Here is a 20,337-nt window from a genome sequence, read left to right as displayed (position 1 = left end):
TTCAAGCGTGGAAATCCGCCATGACTGAGCCACCGAAGAAGAAATTTTCGCCATACCGTAAAAAACCGATTCGGGGAACCTACTGCGGAGTGAGATGTGCCAAGCAAGGCCCACAGAAAACACAATTCGTTATGCAACAATTTCGTTGTGTTCCCGCCAAGGTGGACCACCGTAGAACAAGTTCATCCCCAGGACGTTCCATGCAACCTGATGTTTGTTGCAACAGTATGATTCCAGTTCCTCCGTGTTGCTGAATAAAATTTGAACTTTCACATACATTTTTTTATTCATTCTTGAGTGTTCTTTATTCCTTTCCTGATATCGGTAAAAGCACAACGGTGTTCGGGCCGACACCCCTCGAAAGGACATGCGCGACCCAAGAGGAGCAGTTGTTGCTACAAACACATGATATCCTTGCAATCACGTCAATCTGCCAGCGGTACTGTCATTTGTATTAAGGAAGAAAAAAACAGGACGCAATCGAATCTGATTACCATAGATAACATCTTCTCTAAACTAATTGCTGTGAAAAAAAATAGAACCTAAGTAGAATTAAATTTGGCTGATTTTCATCACCAGTGGCGGCAACCAAATTGCACGCTCCCAAATCAACCAATGACCAATGGCCAAGATCAGAAATGTGTTCAAGTATTCTCCTTCGCTTAGTGCAGCGTGAAAAGCATCAAAATACAGTTTTTTACTAACATTTCACAGAAAGCATCTCATACCGAACCTGGAGAGCAAATGTCGACTCTGCCTCTCGGACAAGGCGATCGTCCAGTCCATCTTCGAATGCGAAAGCAAGGAAACGACCGATACCCTCGTGGATAAAATCTTCGAGTGTACTGCAATTATGGTACCGACCCTCAAAATATGCTAATTAGCCTTTACCACCTAATTAGTCCTGTTCTGTTTGCACCTCTTTCCACAGCTTTCCAAGGACTTTGACTTTCCGTCTCCGATTTGCGAGGACTGTGCGCTCAAGTTGGACGAGTTTTTGGTATTTAGGGCGAAATGTTTGCGAAGTAACGAAATTTATAGATTCAACAAGATGCACAAATCAAGGCTTGTAAGTGGTGCACTGAAGTCGCAGCAGATCAACGGCAATATTCCAATGGAGGCGCAGGATGGGAAAAAAGACCGAGAACCACCGGACGACCATAAGCAATTAATAGAACCCAAGGAGGACCAAACTGACAAGGATGTGATAGTCACTAGCAGTAGCAGTGACGGAGCGAATGTTACCGTGATTAGCAACAGTGAACTGCCAGGGATTGTTTGCATTCCCACGAAGGACGACGTAGGAGACGAGAACCCACTCGAATGCAATGGAAATAATCCGGAGACCAGTGAATTGGATGGACGGAAATCAACGGATTTTTCAGTTATAGACGATGGAGAAGGTACCGATTTCGATTGCATTTGTTTTGGTTATAGCTTTTCACCTCACTTTAGTTTTAGCAACGACCATGAGTGAACCTTTGTTGCCAGTGAAGATTACACCCAGGCCCAAGTTTATAACGAACGCAATCGAAGGTATGCGCTTTCCTTTGGAAACGGTTGAGGAATTGGACTGCCTGGAACGTCGCATCCGGACGTGCTCCGTTACGAAAGAGAAATTTGTAATTGCAACATCCTGCTCTAGTGTTGAATGAGTGTAAATAATCGTTAGAATTTTGGAACATTTTCAGATAACTTTGCTGAAGTCGCTGAAAACGCATGATACCTCACTGAGCGATACATATCAACGTCTGTTCACGGATGCGCTTATGATTCATTACAATTACGATGGCATCTCGCCCAAGTACAACAAGCGGCCGCTCAAAAGTCTTTCCATTTTCACCGAGTGCATGCCGGGTGAGTGTATTCAATGACGAGTTTGACTCATTAACGCTCAGATTCATAGGTTAAGAGTTAACCGCAACTGCAGCCTGCATGATGACAATAAGCACTTTAGTTCGAAATTGGCGCACTAGGTGGTGCTAGGTGTGCATTCAAAAGTTCGGTTTAGCGTTATAGATTAGATCTATATTCTGATCAGATAGAAGGCAGCCCTCAGCAATGTTGTTCAAGACACAATGGCAAAAAGTAGAGAGAGTCTAGTAGAAAGTATACTTCCCTTAAAGGCATAACAGCTCCTTTCGAATGATCAGTGTTGGAAAAATATCAAAAAATCAAATCTCACCAAAGCCCAAGCCACATCAAATCTCACCAAAGCACCAGCTGCAAATCTATCCAAACTGTGGTGAGATTGAGTTTCATGATTTTTGCTTTACACCCGAACGCTACCGAAACTTCCATAACGGCTAGCAGCAGTCGCTCGTGTCTGCCTTCGGTGAATATAAAAAAGAGATAGCATTATTATACCTTCTCTTTCTAAGAAAACGAGGTGCAACGGAATCATTTTTGTGTCGATTCAACTCTTCAACTTCAACTCTTCAATCGAGGCTACAACTTCAACACGTTGTGAATAGTCTCGCAATATCAAAGGAGCTTGTAAAATCAATATCAAGCGTTAAATTTTGCTCCAATATCACGCGTGATATTGAGAGCGTATGAGAGCGGAAAAATATCAATTTGCTTATGATCAGGCCATCACTGCGAATGAGAAATCAAGCAAACATGTGACTGTTAAGCTGGGTTTAGACTAGGCAAGTCAAATGATCAACTCAGTTGAATTCAATTGACTTGAAAAGTTGAGCCCTGGTTCAACTTTTTTCAATTCAAGTGAGTTGATCATGGTTTACACGTTCAATTCGCGTTCAAGTCAGTTGAATTCAACTGACTTGATCAATTGACTTGCCCTGTCTAAACCGAGGGGGCGACACATCTAAATCTCATTACTAGATGCTCAAACAATTTCACACTAGCGAATCAATCTTCGAAAACTCTTCTTTCAGTTTTCGCATCTACTTGCATCTACTTGTATCTTTTTGCAGGAAATCTTCAGAATCGTCATTAATCTTCTTTCTATCTATTCAGCGTGCATGCAGCTAGCCACAGCAAAACACAATATTTCCTGCAACGTAGATAGAGTCGTAGATAGACGTAGAAGGGCCGATGATTGAAAATTTTCAAACCAAAGCTAGGCCCTACTGGTTGAGGCAGGGCCGATGATTTGTTTTGAATTTATTTGACGTTGCGAAAAGGCTTAGCAAAGGGCGTACCATTTCTGATGACAAGCACAACGGCTTAACAAAAAGGGCCTATCCATTGAGCTTGAGCTTGCTTGAGCTTGATTGACCGCCCACGGTTGCTACTATGTTGTTGCCAGATCAGCTGTAATTACACAGAGAACCAATAGACGATGTTTGGGACTAGCAATCATCCTCAATGTGTAAAAACTGGTTATCTTAAATTAGGCAATACCAGCGCCGGCCGCGCCCGAACACAGGTCAAGAAAGGAATTGGAAGGATTGTGTTGACATGACACTCGCTTTGATGGAAGCCGAGAACACCTCTGCACTTCCACGAGGAATCACTGGGATGTTGGATAAGAGGGTTGGGTTTGCAGCAGGGTTCGTTTTGGTAAACGATAAGCTGAATTGATGTCCTAACGATCATATAACGCGAAGGAGCTTGGGACTAAACCCACGGTATTCTGCTCAGTAAGCAAAAACGTTTGCCACTAGGCAGACGAGCACCTTTTTAATCACCGAGTTGCTGTTATTACCATCTAGTCATATTAACAAATAAAACGATTGACGAATCTTGAATGTGGAAGGGCCTGAGATTAGACTCATGATGTTCTGCTCAGTAAGCAAAAACGGTTACTCTAAGGCCACCGAGCCCCTCATATCACATAATACCGTTGCTCAAATTTTTGTATCCATTCAAACTCGGAACCAACGACAACAACGAGTTTCGCAAAATACACGATACACAAGCGATTTTACCATAAATCTCTATGATATGTAAGGACCTGGGACCGCATTTTTCTGCTCAGTAAGCAGGCCACTGTAACCGACGATCTTTCAAATCCGAAAACTAAAAACTACGAAAAAGTACTTAGGCCTTCATTAAGTTCCACTTTCACGCGATGTTCAATGACAGGGTCCTATCCAGGATTACATCTGAAAAATCCAAATCTGGCCAACGCCCACCCTAAACTTAAACCTGCTCTATTCCACCTGAAATGACTAACGAATGGAAGACTTTGACTACCCAGCCATGCAATAGTCTCATTCCGTGCCTTATGGCAACTTGATGATTCTATTGCGCTCATCTTCTGGCACCACCCAGGGGAGACTTGGTCCTGTACCCAATGCTTAACTTATCTCCATTCCACTCAGCTACTCGCAATTTCTTGTGATATGGTGGGCGGAATATTATTATATGAGACAATTCAATGCAGACGTCTTTCCAAATTTGGCAGATCGACAGGTAATCGGTGAGCTACCACGATAGTTGCTATTCAACAACTCGACAACGTCCCATCGTCAACGCCTGCTATGAGAATTTCCCATTGCAGACGCCAACGAAATGACGTCATCGAGCTATCGATCAACTACCCTGGTTATCGCCTGGTACCTTATAGCACGATGCTAGGAGGCGAACCGGAAGAATCGATGAGCTACATCCCCTCAAAAAGGGCCTATCCATTGAAAGAGTAACAAAAAGGCTTATTAATTTATAAAATTAAATTGTTATCGATTTTCATATATTTTTGAAAGCTTTTCGCATATTTTAGATGTTGTATACTGAGATACAGTTCAAGGGGTAAGTCACTCAGCACATTGTGCCGAAATTAGATCCGGCACAGCTTGGGCACATCCATCGGTACAGCTTCAGCACAATCTCGTACGTATTGGATTGTTGTAAATAAAATGGGAGCGCTTCTGGACAACTGTCATTGAAATTGCTCACAACATTACGTGCTGTTTGACTATATCTTCAGGCACATCTTCCATATACTAGAGGAACTCAGAACAGCAGTTCACTTCTCGGTTCACTTATAGATCTAAATACGTGGAAATGGTGGTTCTAGAGTGAGCTCAATAGAATGAGGCAGTTAATCAGACCCCATGAGCCCCCTAATTCAAATAATGCTACAATTCCAAGTGCAACTCACACAAAACAAACTAAACAAGTCATACTAATCATCCTATATAGTCAGTCTCCAACAATGTTCCGCACCGGTTCCAACTCTTATCGGCCACTCATAAACCGTTGCTTTTCTCATCACGAAAGGCTAGGTTTCTGGTTTGCCTTTGAGCGCATCAAAACCCTAAAACACAGTACTTTTATTATTTTATGAACACAAAACCCCAACATATCACACACCAGCCACTTCCTGCGTCATTCTCAATCCGATTTATCCTTGCGATTTAAAACCAAAACATTCAAGGTGTCAGAAATACCGGGTTGCCGGGATGGGTATTTTACAAACAATCGCAGCTTGCTCTATGACCGGCACAATTGGTTAACCTCCGCCACAATAGCGGCACACTGGCAAAAAAGATAACCCAAGATTGGTGTGCGGAGTGACCTACCCCTTGGATACAGATACTATTGTTATTGTGAACTATATAAATGCCTAAAATTCTTCAATTTTCTTATATATGAATTGAATAGTGGCGGAAAAATTTAAAATTCATTTTCTGTTTGTTTACGTTTTGGGCATAGGCCCATTTCAAATGTTACTCTAGATATAATGAATTAGTAAAAGTTAAAGTGATACAATAGTAGTACAATTAAAATGAAAAACAACGTAATAAGGTATAAAAATGTAGAAAATTTTCTGAAGACGATATTTATTTTTCAATAGCTGCTTGGAACGACCACCTGGACGCCAACATGGTACGTGAAGCAATAATTGAGGCTGTGAAGAAATCCCATAATCGCTACAATCAATGCAGTCATCGTAAAGTAAGTTCGAAATCCTTGGTTGCAAATAAAATAATATTAATTTGTTTTCGCTGTCATTCATTTCAGCGTGCAAGGTATGCATATTGTGGCAGATGTAAATAACCATTCCGTGCCGAATAATTTAGTACTATGCTTCTACACCTTTTTTTTCAGCTACGAATGGTTATAGCTGATGATACCACACTAGCAAGGACGATGTGCGTTCGCTACCAAGAACCTTTCAGTACACATACCGGAGAAAAAAAACAACAACATAATTAATTGCAAGATGCAATCAGTAGTGATCAATTATGCGTGTGTAGGTAAATTTTATGAAAACGAAACCAAATGTAATTCTACAAATGATTTAAAAGAGTATTATTGCCAAAAAAAAAACAAACGAGTAATAACGGAATCCATAGTTAAGGCGATAGTTACATTTTAAACTTTCTTAACATTCGAACCCGTATTTATACGAAAATGCAACCATAATGGAACAAAACTCTGAAAATGATATGATAGCTAAAAAATGAGATAATACACGAATGATGATGGCAAAGTATAGCACGAACTAGGCGCAATTAGAAAATATCAGCAAATAAAGCAAAGGAAAATGTTCTAAATAGAGTTCTATTTTAGGGAGAAAAAAAAACTGTAACACAAATAGAGACAAATAGCAAACGAGACGTCACAGATAAAATAAACTTTGTTGGAAAATTTATCGTGAATCTTATTTTGGATTTTGCAACTTGTTGTAAACTATTTTCTACTAGTTCTTATAAGCCCAAATCAGATAGCATCTTTCCAATTCGACCTATCCAAAATGCATATTTCACATCGAGAGAACGAATGGACAGTGGACAGATTATGGCGAAAAAAAAATTACAGCAAGAAGCTGACGAAAAGATGTTACCAACCACGATTAGAGTACTAATATGAAGTGTTTGAGCAAATAAAAGTTGAATATTAATATCAAAAAAGGCAGCCCTGACTTCATACCGTCAGACGGAGTTTCTTTATTAACACTATGAATTTAACACCACGCAATCATGTATCTCGAGACACCACCATGAGCCCCTGACTATGCCTCTACCAACAATCAATACGAAACTAACGATTTTAAATTGGCTCACCACTTTAGTAGCCTATTGGTCCCAAGCAAACGATTAACGTACCCTATTCTAGTCGAAATTCTAGTACTACGCAATGTTTGTTTTGATTCGCTATGAAAGTTTGACAGATAAAATGAGGGGTTATTGGTTTTTCCTATGTTTCGAGGGGTGAATCGATTAGCTTGGGACCGAAAATAGTACCAGAGCTGAGCCAAAAAGTTGAGCTCGTTTCTTCGGGACCTTCTGGTCTTCACGGAGATGAAAAACTACCCAAAATTAAGTACTTTTCCCTCAATTCCGGGGTTCAGCCCAATAACCCAAATTTGAGTAAATCGCATATAGTAGTTTCCATTTAACACCAGCAAAAAAAATTACCTACTCTTAAGTATATTCTACCCAAAATTAAGTTTAATTCACGTAAATTTGAGAATATGCATTTTACTCAAAAGTAGCTTATTGGGCTGAACTATATCGTTGGGTCGAATCTCTTTTTCCTTTTTTGACAACAATAACGAGTGCAAGTGAGAGGCTGAAGTCAATATTAAGTAAAAAGAACTCAAACTTTGGGTAGTATTTTTTCTCCGTGTAGAGTTACCTCTATGCCTCTACTGCGATGTTCAGTCGGATTTCAATCCTGCTCTTCCTTGCCAATTTCGTTTCCGCCCTTCATAGTATGTGGCTGACCAAACTTCACACATATATCCCAAGTAACATTCCTAGTTGAGCATTCAGTCGGTTAACAACGTCCCGGTTTCAGTTGCGCGGCATCTAGTTTTTTTCGGTGTTTTTTTCCGCCCGAGCGGTTTTTTTCACCCCCCATTGGGTGCCCCAAGTGACCAGTGTCCAACAGAGGAAGTGGAATTCCATCGGCCGAGCCCCTTGGAGTTACCATCCAGCTTTAATTCATCCCGGTAATCCATCACCGGAGTTAACGGCGTCGTCAAGTCCATCATTTTTTCACGCCGTCGCGTGGGTGTGCAAGTGATAGTGAAGCGTGTCGTATCACCATCTTGCCGACCCACCAACACCAACCATCACCACAGGATAGCAGCGTGGACCAACACCAACGCACCACGTGATAGCAGCGTTTCCACACACACGCTTTGTGCCGGTGTAGTTAAGTAGCGAATAAGTTTTATTTATTGCCCCTTTGTTTTAGTTTCCCCTTTCTCCCATCCAACGCAAATATTTTCTTCTTCTTCTTCTTTTTCTCTTGTCCCTGTGTGTTCCCTGTGTGTAGTTGTTTTGTATCTATTGCGGTGGCAGTTGCCCCGCAATGGATGGTAATAGTGATGGCGGGGGGAATACCCTTCCTGCCCTTCCCACTGAAGACGAACTGTCCGACGTGGAAACGACAGCCACGGTGAAGAAGTACACCGGAACCATCCCGAAGCGGCCGAGGCGAAAACGAGCACCGGAGCCCGTACCGCCTACCCCATCTCCTCCTACCCCGCCTAATCCATCGCCACCAACACCACCAGCACCGTCACCCCCCGCACCACCAAACCCGTTTCCCCCTACCCCACCTAATCCCTCTCCCCCCACACCGCCAAAACCGTCTCCCCCTACTCCGCCTAACCCCGCCAAGAAAACAAAAACTGCCCCCCGCCATAAGTCATACCCAGATGCCTCGACAGGCCCATGGGTTGTTTTTTTCCGACCCAAACAAAAACCGCTTAACGTTAACCAGATCGAAAAAGATCTATTCAAACGTTTCTCGTCAGTGACCGACATTTTGAAGGTGAGGCCAGACAAACTGCGCGTCACTGTTGGTAACCGCAAGCAGGCGAATGAGATTGTTGCCTGCGAGCTTTTTACGTTAGAGTACCGCGTTTACATTCCCAGTCGTGACGTAGAAATCGAAGGAGTGGTCACCGAAGCGAGTTTGACCTGCGATGACTTCTTGAAGAGGGGGGTTGGTGTCTTCAAGAACCCCGTTCTTCCAGAAGTCAAGATTCTTGACTGCACCCAAATGCAGTCAGCATCCCTCGACGGGACAAAAAAAATCTATTCGCTGACTGACTCGTTTCGAGTGACTTTCTCCGGATCGACTCTGCCAGATTACGTCCGAATTGGGAGGGTTCGACTTCCTGTGCGGTTGTTTATACCAAGGGTGATGAACTGCACCAAGTGCAAACAATTAGGCCACACCGCCGCCTTCTGCGGCAACAAGCCACGATGCGATCAGTGCGGCGAGAAGCATGCGGAGGGTGCTTGTGGTGCTCCTCCTAAATGTGTTTATTGTTTGGCACCTCCGCATCCTCTCGCAGATTGCCCGAAGTATAAACAGCAAGGAAAAAAACTTGAACGGTCTCTGAAGGCGCGCTCTCAGCGTTCCTTTGCGGAGATCTTGAAGACTTTCAATCCTCCTCCCAAAATCACTCCGGAAAAAGAAAACAATAATCCGTTCAATCTTCTCCCAGTTGACGAGGATGACACTGACTCAGAGGGCAATGACGGAAATCCTTTTGTTTTCAAAGGTCCTTCAAGGAAGCGATCCAAGAATGACTCGCAGAAAACTAAAAAAAACTGACTCCCAAGCCCCCTTGGATAAATCAAGAGGTCACGGAAATAAACCGAAACCCAATCCACCGGGTTTTAAGCCTGTCGATTATGGCAAAGAATTTCCGGGGCTTCCGGGAACATCTAAAACCCCAGATGTCCCAGTTTTGCAACCAGAACAGCAGAACGCCATGTTCACGCTTTCTGGAATTGTGGACAGCATTCTCGATCTGTTCAACATCACTGACCCTCTTCGGAGCATCATTAACATGATGCTTCCAATCGTGAAACCTTTTCTGAAGCAATTTGCTTCCAAGTGGCCCCTCCTTGCTTCATTCGTATCCTTCGATGGATAATTTTCCAAAAAATGATACGGTATCTCTCCTTCAATGGAATTGTAGAAGCATTTTACCAAAACTAGACATATTCAAATTTTTACTGCATAACATACACTGTGATGCGTTTGCTCTCTGCGAAACATGGCTATCTCCAGATGTTAACCTTTCTCTTCACGACTACAACATTATCCGTCTCGATCGTGCAGATTCGTACGGTGGGGTGCTCCTAGGGGTCAACAAACAACACTCATTCTACAGAATCGACCTTCCTCCAGTGTCAGGTATTGAAATTGTCGCATGTCAGGTGAATATTAGAGGTAAAACCTTCAGTATTACCTCGTTATACATCCCTCCGAGAACGGCTGTTTCTCGGCGAGCGCTATCTGACATCTGCTCAGTGCTACCTGAGCCGCGGTTGATCTTAGGGGATTTTAATTCCCACGGTACAGGCTGGGGAGAGCTGTACGATGACAACCGCTCAACCATCATCTATGACCTATGCGACGATTTCAATATGACCATTCTAAACACCGGTGAAGTAACTCGAATAGCCAAACCTCCAGCAAGAGAGAGCAGACTAGACTTGTCACTCTGTTCAAACTCACTATCATTGGATTGCATGTGGGAGGTAATCCAAGACCCCTATGGTAGTGATCATTTGCCCATCAAAATTTCGATTTCCAACGGTTCATCTTCACAGTGTCCAATCAACATCGCGTACGATCTCACGAGAAACATCAATTGGGAAGAATACGCGAACGCGGTCCGTGACGGTTCAGAATCGGTCGACGTTCTCTCTCCATTGGATGAGTACTCCTTCCTATCGCGGCTCATAGTGGATTGCGCGCTTCAAGCACAAACGAAGCCTGTTCCTGGCACTACCATCCGCAAACGTCCTCCCACTGTGTGGTGGGACCAGGAATGCACCGACGTGAATAAAGAGAAGTCTACCGCGTTTAAACAGTTTCGTAAATACGGTTCCCGCGAATACTTTGAGCGGTATACGGTGCTAGAGGAAAAGTTTAAGAGCTTGGTCAGGGCCAAAAAACGCGGTTACTGGCGTCGGTTCGTCGAAGGGCTATCGCGAGAGACTTCCATGCAAACGCTCTGGAATGTCGGCAGGAGAATGCGTAACGCGGCATCGTCGGTCAACGAGGGCAAGGAGTACTCTAACAAGTGGATTTTCGACTTCGCGCGTAAGGTTTGTCCCGATTCGGTTCCGGTCCGATGCAACACTCGCGATCCGCCGCTGTAAAACGGTGACATGGACTCCTCGTTTTCGATGGTAGAATTCTCAATTGCTCTTCTTTCATGCAATAACTCGGCTCCGGAAATTGATCGAATCAAGTTCAACCTGCTCAAGAACCTCCCAGAAGTCACAAAGAGGCGATTGTTGAACTTGTTCAATCGATTCCTTGAGCTCAACGTTGTTCCGGATGATTGGAGACAAGTGAGAGTTATCGCCATCCAGAAGCGCGGTAAACCCGCGTCGGATCATAATTCGTACCGTCCCATCGCGATGCTGTCGTGTATTCGGAAGCTGTTAGAAAAAATGATTCTTCTTCGTCTGGACAAGTGGGTCGAGGCGAATGGCTTACTCTCAGATACGCAATTTGGATTCCGTAGGGCCAAAGGGACGAACGACTGCCTTGCGTTGCTTTCAACTGAAATCCAATTAGCCTATGCTGAAAAACAGCAGATGGGTTCAGTTTTCTTGGACATTAAAGGGGCGTTTGATTCTATTTGCATCGACATCCTTTCGGAAAAACTCCATGCGAGTGGGCTTTCTCCGATTATCAACAATTTCCTGTTTAATTTGTTGTCCGAGAAACGAATGAGCTTCTCTCATGGCAACACGGAAATTGCACGAATCAGCTACATGGGTCTTCCACAAGGCTCATGTTTAAGTCCCCTCCTGTACAACTTCTATGTCAAAGACATTGATGAATGTCTGGCCGAAAATTGCACGCTAAGGCAGCTTGCAGATGACGGCGTGGTTTCCATGGTTGGACCAACAGCACCGGACCTGCAAGGACCATTGCAAGATACCTTGGATAATTTGTCTACTTGGGCAATGAATCTGGGTATCGAATTCTCTCCGGAGAAAACAGAGATGGTTGTTTTTTCTAGGAAGCTTTATCCAGCACAGTTTCAGCTTCAACTTATGGGTAGAACAATCACTCACAGCATGTCGTTTAAGTATTTAGGTGTCTGGTTCGATTCCAAGTGCACTTGGGGAAAACACATAGCGTATCTGAGGCAGAGATGCCAACAGCGAATCAATTTCCTTCGTTCCATTACCGGCACTTCATGGGGAGCCCATCCGGAAGATCTGATAAGACTCTACAAGACCACCATTCTCTCGATTTTGGAGTACGGTAGCTTTTGCTTTCAATCGGCGGCAGGGACGCACATATTGAAGCTCCAAAGGATTCAATATCGTTGCATTCGAATCGCGCTAGGTTGTATGCAATCGACGCATACAATGAGTCTTGAAGTTCTTGCGGGCGTCCTCCCCTTAACAAATCGTTTTGCGGATTTATCGTTCCGGTTCCTCATCCGCTGTGAAGTCATGAACCCGCTGGTGATCGAAAACTTTGAGAAGCTGCTAGAGCGGAATCCTCAAACACGATTCATGAGCTTGTACTACGAGTACATGACTCTGGACATCGGCCCCTCCTCGTTCAACCCCAATCGCGCTGTCTCCCATCATTTCAGTGGTTCTTCCGTGAGATTCGATCTCACAATGAGGCAGGAGATTCAAGGAATTCCAGAGCCTCACCGTGCCCTGATTGTCCCAACTATTTTTGCGAACAAATACCGCCACGTCCCCACCGAGAAGAGATTTTTCACAGATGGGTCAGTGATAAATGCGTCCACTGGTTTTGGAGTATTCCACGATCTTCATAGCGCCTCATTCAAGCTTCAAAAGCCGTGTTCGGTATACGTTGCTGAACTAGCAGCTATATCGTACACGTTAGAGCGTATTGCCTCACTTCCACCTGACCATTATTTCATTTTTACGGATAGCCTAAGCTCCCTGGAGGCTATGCGTTCAATGAGGCCGATGAAGCACTCGGCGTATTTCCTCCAGGAAATACGATCGTCATTGAGTGCTTTATCAAACAGCTCACATGTCATCACCTTGGTATGGGTCCCTTCCCATTTCTCTATCCCGGGCAATGAGAAAGCGGACTCGCTGGCCAAGGTGGGCGCTATGGAAGGCGATATTTACGAGCGACAAATCGCCTACCACGAATTTTTCACGATTTCTCGTCAGCAAGTCCTCGCCAACTGGCAACAAAAGTGGAATGATGGTGATCTGGGAAGATGGCTACATTCTATTGTCCCACAGGTGTCGATCAAACCCTGGTTCAAAGGGTTGGATATGAGTCGTGATTTTATTCGTGTAATGTCCAGGCTCATGTCCAATCACTGTTCGTTAAACGCCCACCTCTTCCGTATTACGCTCGCCGACAGCAACCTATGTACCTGTGGAAACGGTTATCACGACATCGAGCATGTTGTTTGGTCCTGCTCCTTGCATCATGAGGCGAGATCCGTTCTGTGTGATTCCCTTAGGGCCGAGGAAAACAACCCTTTAAGCCAATAAGAGACGTCTTGGCTTGCCGTGATATCGACTTTATGAAGCTTATTTACGACTTTCTTAAAGCTGTTGATGTATGTGTTTAATGTTTTGTGTTTTAGTCATCCTTTACGCTTAAGTTTTAAATTAGTTCAAAATGCTTTCCCTTGTCCTCCCTCCAAATGATCAATCAATGTAATCCCTAATCTCGAGTAAACCGCGAGTAATCGGCCCCCGTTCTACTAACATTAGTTGTAAGAAAATGATATTCACACACAATAATGTAAAAAATATTCGGCTCCGCAAAGCTAACGCATTTGAGCCTTGACAAATAAATGGATTACTAAAAAAAAAAAAATCCCAAGTAACCACCAACCCCACTAATGCAAAAAGTCCAGCCAATTTTAATTATTTTTTTTATGAAGAAGTAATGAAATTGGGTTTGTTAACGAAAAGCTAAAATAAAACAGCAAAAAATGTTAGGGATGGTCCATTAATTATGTCACGCATATTTGGCCCATTTTCAATGACCCCCCCCCCTCTTTGTCACATTTTTTGTATGGATCTTAATTTTTTTTTTGTATGGCTCGGCACAGTTTCCAAACCCCCCCCCCCCCCTAAAAGTGTGACATAATTAATGGACGATCCCTTATCTTCTACTTAATTCCACTTAATTAATTTTGGTATCCATGACAGATACGTATTTCGACTACAATGTGCAGTCTTTCACTGAAAACAGACCCATGGTAACCCACACGAAACGAAAATTAATTATTTTATTCATGTGTTTCACTTATACATTTTTGCCAAAACATCAACCTTATAGGGGAAACGCTCCTATAGTTGCGGTACGTTAGAAGCGTTACGTTCCTATAGTTGTGTACGGAGTCTCCATACACAACTATAGGAACCTAACGCTTCTAACGTACCGCAACTGTAGGAGCGTTTACCCTACCACAAACGAAGTGACAGACGACTAACTGGCGAAGAAATCCATTTAAATAATGTGGTTCACTGTAATAGAATTTTCTTGGAAGCTTGTGCCATCATCCACCAGATGGGTTAGTTTTTTTGTTTTGATTTGAACAAAGTTGATTTTGTGTACAATGATGATACAATGTCATTTTTTTATGCATTTCAGTTTTGAGTAGAGTGAAAGAGATAGAACCAAAACATTCTAATACATTTGGTGAAAATGCTAGTACAATCCAGTAGTAGTGTTGCCATGTGGTACAATCCAGTAGTAGTGGTGTTGTCATGTGGTACACTGAAAAATTGAAATAGCAGGTTAGTCACCAAAGTTTTCGAGCCGCTCCGTCTGTCACTTCGTTTGTGCTTATACATTCCATAAGACAAACCACATTTGTCCTATAAGAACGCATAAACGGTATGTGTGATCATTAATATATTTCATTTGACACATGATCTTCATTAACTTTTTGCAAGGCGTCTGCTTATTAGTTGACTTATACCAACAATCAATACGAAACTAACGATTTTAAATTGGCTCACCACTTTAGTAGCCTACTGGTCCTAAGCAAACAATTAACGCACCCTATTCTAGTTGAAATTCTATTACTACACTATGTTTGTTTTGATTCGCTATGAAAGTTTGACAGATAACATCAGGGGTGTGTGGATTCATGCAGAACATGCAGGGGTGAGTGAAATAGCTTGGGACTGCTTGGGACCGTTGTTCTGGTACTGAGTGAGCCAAAAATAATAATGATTTTCTTCGGGACCTACTTGTCTTAGAGTTACCTCTATGGTAATACTGCAATGGAATGTCCATGGGTTGCGATCAAAGTTATCTGAGATCCAGCTATTGACAAAGAAACTGAACCCTTGTGTCGTCGCTCTCCAAGAAACGATGGCCAAGGTAGCAGATCTACCTCCAAACTATCTCGGTGGTAAATATAAGTGGTATATTAAGCCTCACATTAATGCCTACATCCACGGCACTGGACTGGCTATTAGAGAAGATATACCACATAAGGTAGAGCAGTTGGATACTGAACTGGAGGCCACCGCGGTCACCATTCAGTTTCCGTATAAGCTGACTGTTGTTAGCTTATACATGGCTCCGAGGAATAGGGTTGGCAAAGAAGTGAACGTCATCGGCAAACTGCAAGATCTCATTTCGCAGCTGCCTGTCCCTTATGTGATAGTGCATCAACCCTCATGGGGATCACATAAGACCGACGTTCGTGGCGAGAGGTTGTATCAGCTACTGGACACGTTGGGTTGTTCAGTGCTGAACGATGGCAAACCGACTCGGTTCAATCCCACCACCGGGGTAGAGTCCGTGATTGATCTGGCCATAGCCTCTTGGGATGTAGCCAGTCAGCTTATCTGGCGGATTGACGATGACTTACACGGAAGTGATCATTTCCCTATCTCATTGTCACAGGCTGTAGACCTCCCGTCTACTGTGACAAGACTTAGATGGAACCTTGAGAAGGCAGATTGGGACAGCTTTGGCAAAGAAGTCTGTCGCCAACTGCCTGGTGATGACACGATATTGAGACCAGGTGACTGGACCCAAATCTTGACAAAGGCCGCTCATCGTCACATCCCAAAGGCTGGAGGGAGAGGAGGTATGAAAACTGTCCCTTGGTGGGGGACAGAAGTTAATACGGCGATTAAGGCTAGACGTAAATGTCTATGGACCCTGCTTAGGTTTCAGCTTGATGATCCTTCTAGGGCCGATAGATTGAGGGAGTTTCAGCTTGCTCGATCAAAATCTAGAAGCGTAATCAAAGCTGCAAAGCGGGATACATGGTCTGCTTTCACCGCGGACATATCGGAAACCACTAGGTCTGGTGAGCTATGGCGAAAGGTAAAGTCTGTCGGTGGTAAGATCAGACATGTTGAGAGGGTTATTAAGTTGAATGGCGATTACACGAAAGACCCAGGACTTATCAGTGAGGCCTTTGCTGATCAATTTGCCAAGGTGTCGGCAAACAGCAATCACAGTGATGAGTTCCTGCGTGTAAAGTCATTGGCTGAGGGGGAGTACCGCTACTCCCGTGACAGGCAGTGTAGTCTAGTTAAAGACTACAACCAACAATCAATACGAAACTAACGATTTTAAATTGGCTCACTACTTGACTAGCCTAACGTACCCCATTCTAGTCGAAATTCTACTACTACACAATGTTTGTTTTGATTCGCTATGAAAGTTTGACAGATAAAATGAGGGGTTAGTGGATTTTCCCATGTTTCGAGGGGTGAATCGATTAGCTTGGGACCGAAGTGAGTACCAGAGCTGAGCCAAAAAGGTGAGCACGTTATTTAGGGACCTTCTAGTCTTAGAGTTACCTCTATGCTACAACAGGGTATTCGTGCTTGAAGAGCTCAACTGGGCCCTGCGCCGCGGCATTGGTAAGGCTGCGGGCCCTGACGACATTGGGTATCCCTTGCTTAGGAGATTACCCCTTGTCGGCCGATTGGCTCTTCTTGATACTATGAACGAAGTCTGGCTTTCTGGCCAGATACCGGACGAGTGAAAAGAAGGGTTGGTTATTCCTATTCCCAAACCTGGGAAGGATAAAACCCTAACAGAGGGTTATCGACCGATAACCCTGCTGAGCTGCATGGGAAAAACACTCGAGCGGATGGTTAACCGTCGTCTGTCAACTGAGCTGGAGAGGCAAGGACAGATCCACCCACGGCAACACGCATTTCGATGCGGCTATGGGTCGGAGACGTTCTTCTCTGAGCTCGATCATTTATTGGACAAGGCCTCGTCGGAAGATTTGCATGTAGATGTAGTCTCCCTCGATTTGTCCAAGGCATATGATATGACATGGAAGCTTCCTATCTTGACTTCCCTCAAGGGCTGGGACTTCCAAGGATGTATGTTTAACTACGTAGAAAACTTTCTACAGAACCGTAGGTTCCAAGTATTGAACGCTGGCGCAACCTCTTCCTCGAGGTTGCTGGAGAATGGCATCCCGCAAGGGTCTGTACTCTCGGTTACACTGTTTCTCATTGCGATGAACTCAGTGTTCGAACGCATTCCCAAGGAATTATACATTATTGTATACGCCGATGATATTACCCTTATCGTGTTAGGTAAATACGGTAGGGTGGTTAGGCACAAGATGTTGTTAAGCACGCCAAGTTGGTGAAGGATAACGTCAACAACAAGTTGAATATCCTTCGGACCCTAAATGGTCGCTTCTCTGAAGCCTCTCACAGTACATTGACCAAGGTTGCTAGGGCTCTAGTTGTCCCTAGCATCCTTTACGGGACGGAACTGTGGAGCAGGGATGGTGTCTCCCTGCTCAAGATTCTGGAACCTCAGTATAATGAGGCGTACAGAATTTGTAGCGGAGCGCTGAGATCTTCACCGATAGCTTCTCTGTTGGTAGAGAATGGAAAGGTTCCTTTGGTGAATGTTGTCACCGAAGACCTGGCCACCAAGGGATCCCATTCTCAATGACAGGCCCACGGTTGCAAGGGCGAGAGAATGGTGGAGCGACTTGACGGGAGTAGATTTTAGCCCAGCGAGCTAGGCTGTGGCAACGGGCATGGGATGCTACTGCCCCAAAAGTTGATTGGAGGCAGAGTTGAAAAAATCATGGAAAAATCACCAGCATTCACTATGAAATGAATTTTTCATCCATAGTGAACTTTGATGAATTTCAGTGATTTTTTCAGCCCTGATTGGAGGGTTAGAGCAATGTGCGGGGCGGGGGCCAGCTCTGATGTGGCGAAAGCTGCATTTAGAGAGGTCGCCGCTTCATACGAGGGAAGGCCCAAGCTATATACGGACGGTTCATTAATCGAAGAGGAAGTTGGCTATGGGGTGTCTGGGGAGGACATAAGCCGCTGCGGCCGGTTACCCGGTTTCTGTGGTATCTTCTCGGCTGAGGCCTATGCTCTCCTGCAAGCTTGTAGGCTAGCAAATGGGTCTCAGGCCGTTGTATTTTCTGACTCTGCGAGTTGTCTCTCTGCCCTTGAGCATGGGCAGGTTGGACACCCGTGGCTGTTAGAGGTGCAACGGTACGCTAACATAACCTTTGTATGGGTACCTGGACATGCAGGTATACCAGGGAATGAGGCTGCTGATAAACTAGCTAACCAGGGTCGTCTTGCTCAGCTAGAGGCCACTCCGGTGCCCTATAGTGACGCTACCCGTTGGGTGAAGCAGACCTCGCGATACGCATGGAATGTGTCTTGGCATAACAACCGTGATGCATTCCTGCGTAGAATCAAGAACACTACACAAGAGTGGAAGGATGTACCTAATTCTCGAGATCAGAAAGTTCTGACTCGGCTGAGGATTGGTCATACACGGCTCACTCATGGACCTCGTTTTAGCGGCAGTGTGGCCTACTGCCAGGGATGCGGTGTGGTCTTAGATGTAAATCATCTATTGGTGGAGTGCCCGAACGGTATTGGGCCTTGGTCAAACGGAATCTCAAAAAAAGCGGATGGCACGGCAGTTCAAAATAAACGAACAGTTTTTCCTTTAAATATATGAATTGAACTACTAAAAGAAAAATAAGAAGATTTTTGTGATATGAATTTGACTGAAAGAAACGATTTTTTTGTCGACCAATTTTTGCGCGTTCCAGTCTTTAGTACTTTCATGGCATGGATTTTGGCCTTTGACTCTTTTTTGTTGATTGCAATCAAATCAAATTATTCATACAATCATATATGAACAATTGTATTCAATTATAATGAGAGAGAGAAGGATTAGTAATTTCCATTTAATTCCACTGCCTTATTTGCTTATCCTTGACAGATACGCGTATTTCGTCTACAATGTGCAGACTTCCTCAGTGTCTTGTACTAATACTAGACTGAAGAAAAACATCGCATTTACCGAATATATATTAATACAGGTACATTTTCACTTAGAACATAGGTAAACTTAAATTAAATTTCATGTAGGAACAGGTACTCCGCTGCTTACTCGTTGATGTGTCCTAAGTAGTAACTTGAAAAGCCATGCGTGTCTGTTTCCTTGATCCATGTTGAGTAAAGTTGAATTCCGTTGTTTGTTGATCTAGAGGCTCTCTGCAACATCCAACATAGAAGAGACACAAGCAGAGCCCTAACCGTGGCCAATATCCTGCAAGGAAGGACAGATTGCGACGCTATCCTGAGGCAAATTGACCTGAATGTTCAACCCCGACCGCTTCGTAACAACCTTATGCTAAGACTGCCTCTACGTCGCACAAATTATGGAGCGATTTGCGGACTGCAGAGAAAATACTACTAGGGCTGGGGACCCCCCCAGGAAAAGTTCGTCCTATAGTACAAGAGGTAACCGAGCGACGTTTTAAGGAATGTACCCTGTTATGACCATGCAGGCATCCAAGGAAATTTCATAGCAGACCGTCTTGCTGGTGAAGCTAGAAACAACGTTCCCAAATGTTATCCAAATACCATCCATGGACGCGATAAGGGAACCTGCTATACGACAACGATGGGAGCCTCTTTGGCATACATCACGGGATGTTAAGCTCCGTGAGATAAAATTTACCACTAATCCATGAAACGACACGATTATGCATAAGGATTGGATAGTTTTAGGCTGCATGACACATCTTGTGTTCCCATCGACATAGCGGCCTTGGATCTAGCCAATGGACTCCTCAGGTCATAAAACAATTGGTTGACTGGGGTCTAAGTGGCCATATCCTTCACTTCGTTAAAAACTTCCTTTGTTGTAGAATTTTCAGGTTCTGATTGGGAACCACCGCTCCTCACCCCGAGCGGAAGAGACTGAAGTCCCACAGAGCTCCGTCATTGCGGTCACCATCTTCTTGGTTGCAATGAACGGTGTCTTTAGAGACCTCCCAAAAGGAATATTCATCTTTGTGTATGCAGACGGCATCGTTCTGCTGGCTATCGGACGCACCCTCAAAGCATTGCGAAGAAAATTGCAAGCTGCTGTATCAGCCATTTCAAGATGGGTCTCCAAGGACGGCTT

The 20,337-nt window shown here is 44.1% G+C and overlaps 1 protein-coding gene across 1 annotated transcript; it reads left to right on the top strand.

Moving 5' to 3' along the window:
- The first annotated feature begins 537 nt into the window (after positions 1-537).
- On the top strand, positions 538-6,037 carry LOC135712020 (uncharacterized). Its single transcript, XM_065234984.1, has 8 exons — positions 538-648; positions 715-856; positions 932-1,403; positions 1,456-1,622; positions 1,692-1,857; positions 5,768-5,868; positions 5,935-5,942; positions 6,022-6,037. The coding sequence occupies exons 1-8, from the start codon at positions 623-625 to the stop codon at positions 6,035-6,037; spliced, it is 1,098 nt and encodes a 365-aa protein (XP_065091056.1). The 5' UTR covers positions 538-622.
- The last annotated feature ends 14,300 nt before the right edge of the window (positions 6,038-20,337 follow it).

Source organism: Ochlerotatus camptorhynchus, unplaced genomic scaffold, assembly GCF_037179485.1.
Source record: "Ochlerotatus camptorhynchus isolate MF236.1 unplaced genomic scaffold, CSIRO-AGI_Acam_v1.1 ptg000454l, whole genome shotgun sequence".
In the NCBI taxonomy this organism is placed as follows: domain Eukaryota; kingdom Metazoa; phylum Arthropoda; class Insecta; order Diptera; family Culicidae; genus Ochlerotatus; species Ochlerotatus camptorhynchus.
Note: the sequence above shows the minus strand (reverse complement) of the source record. Positions and strands in the feature narration are given on the sequence as shown.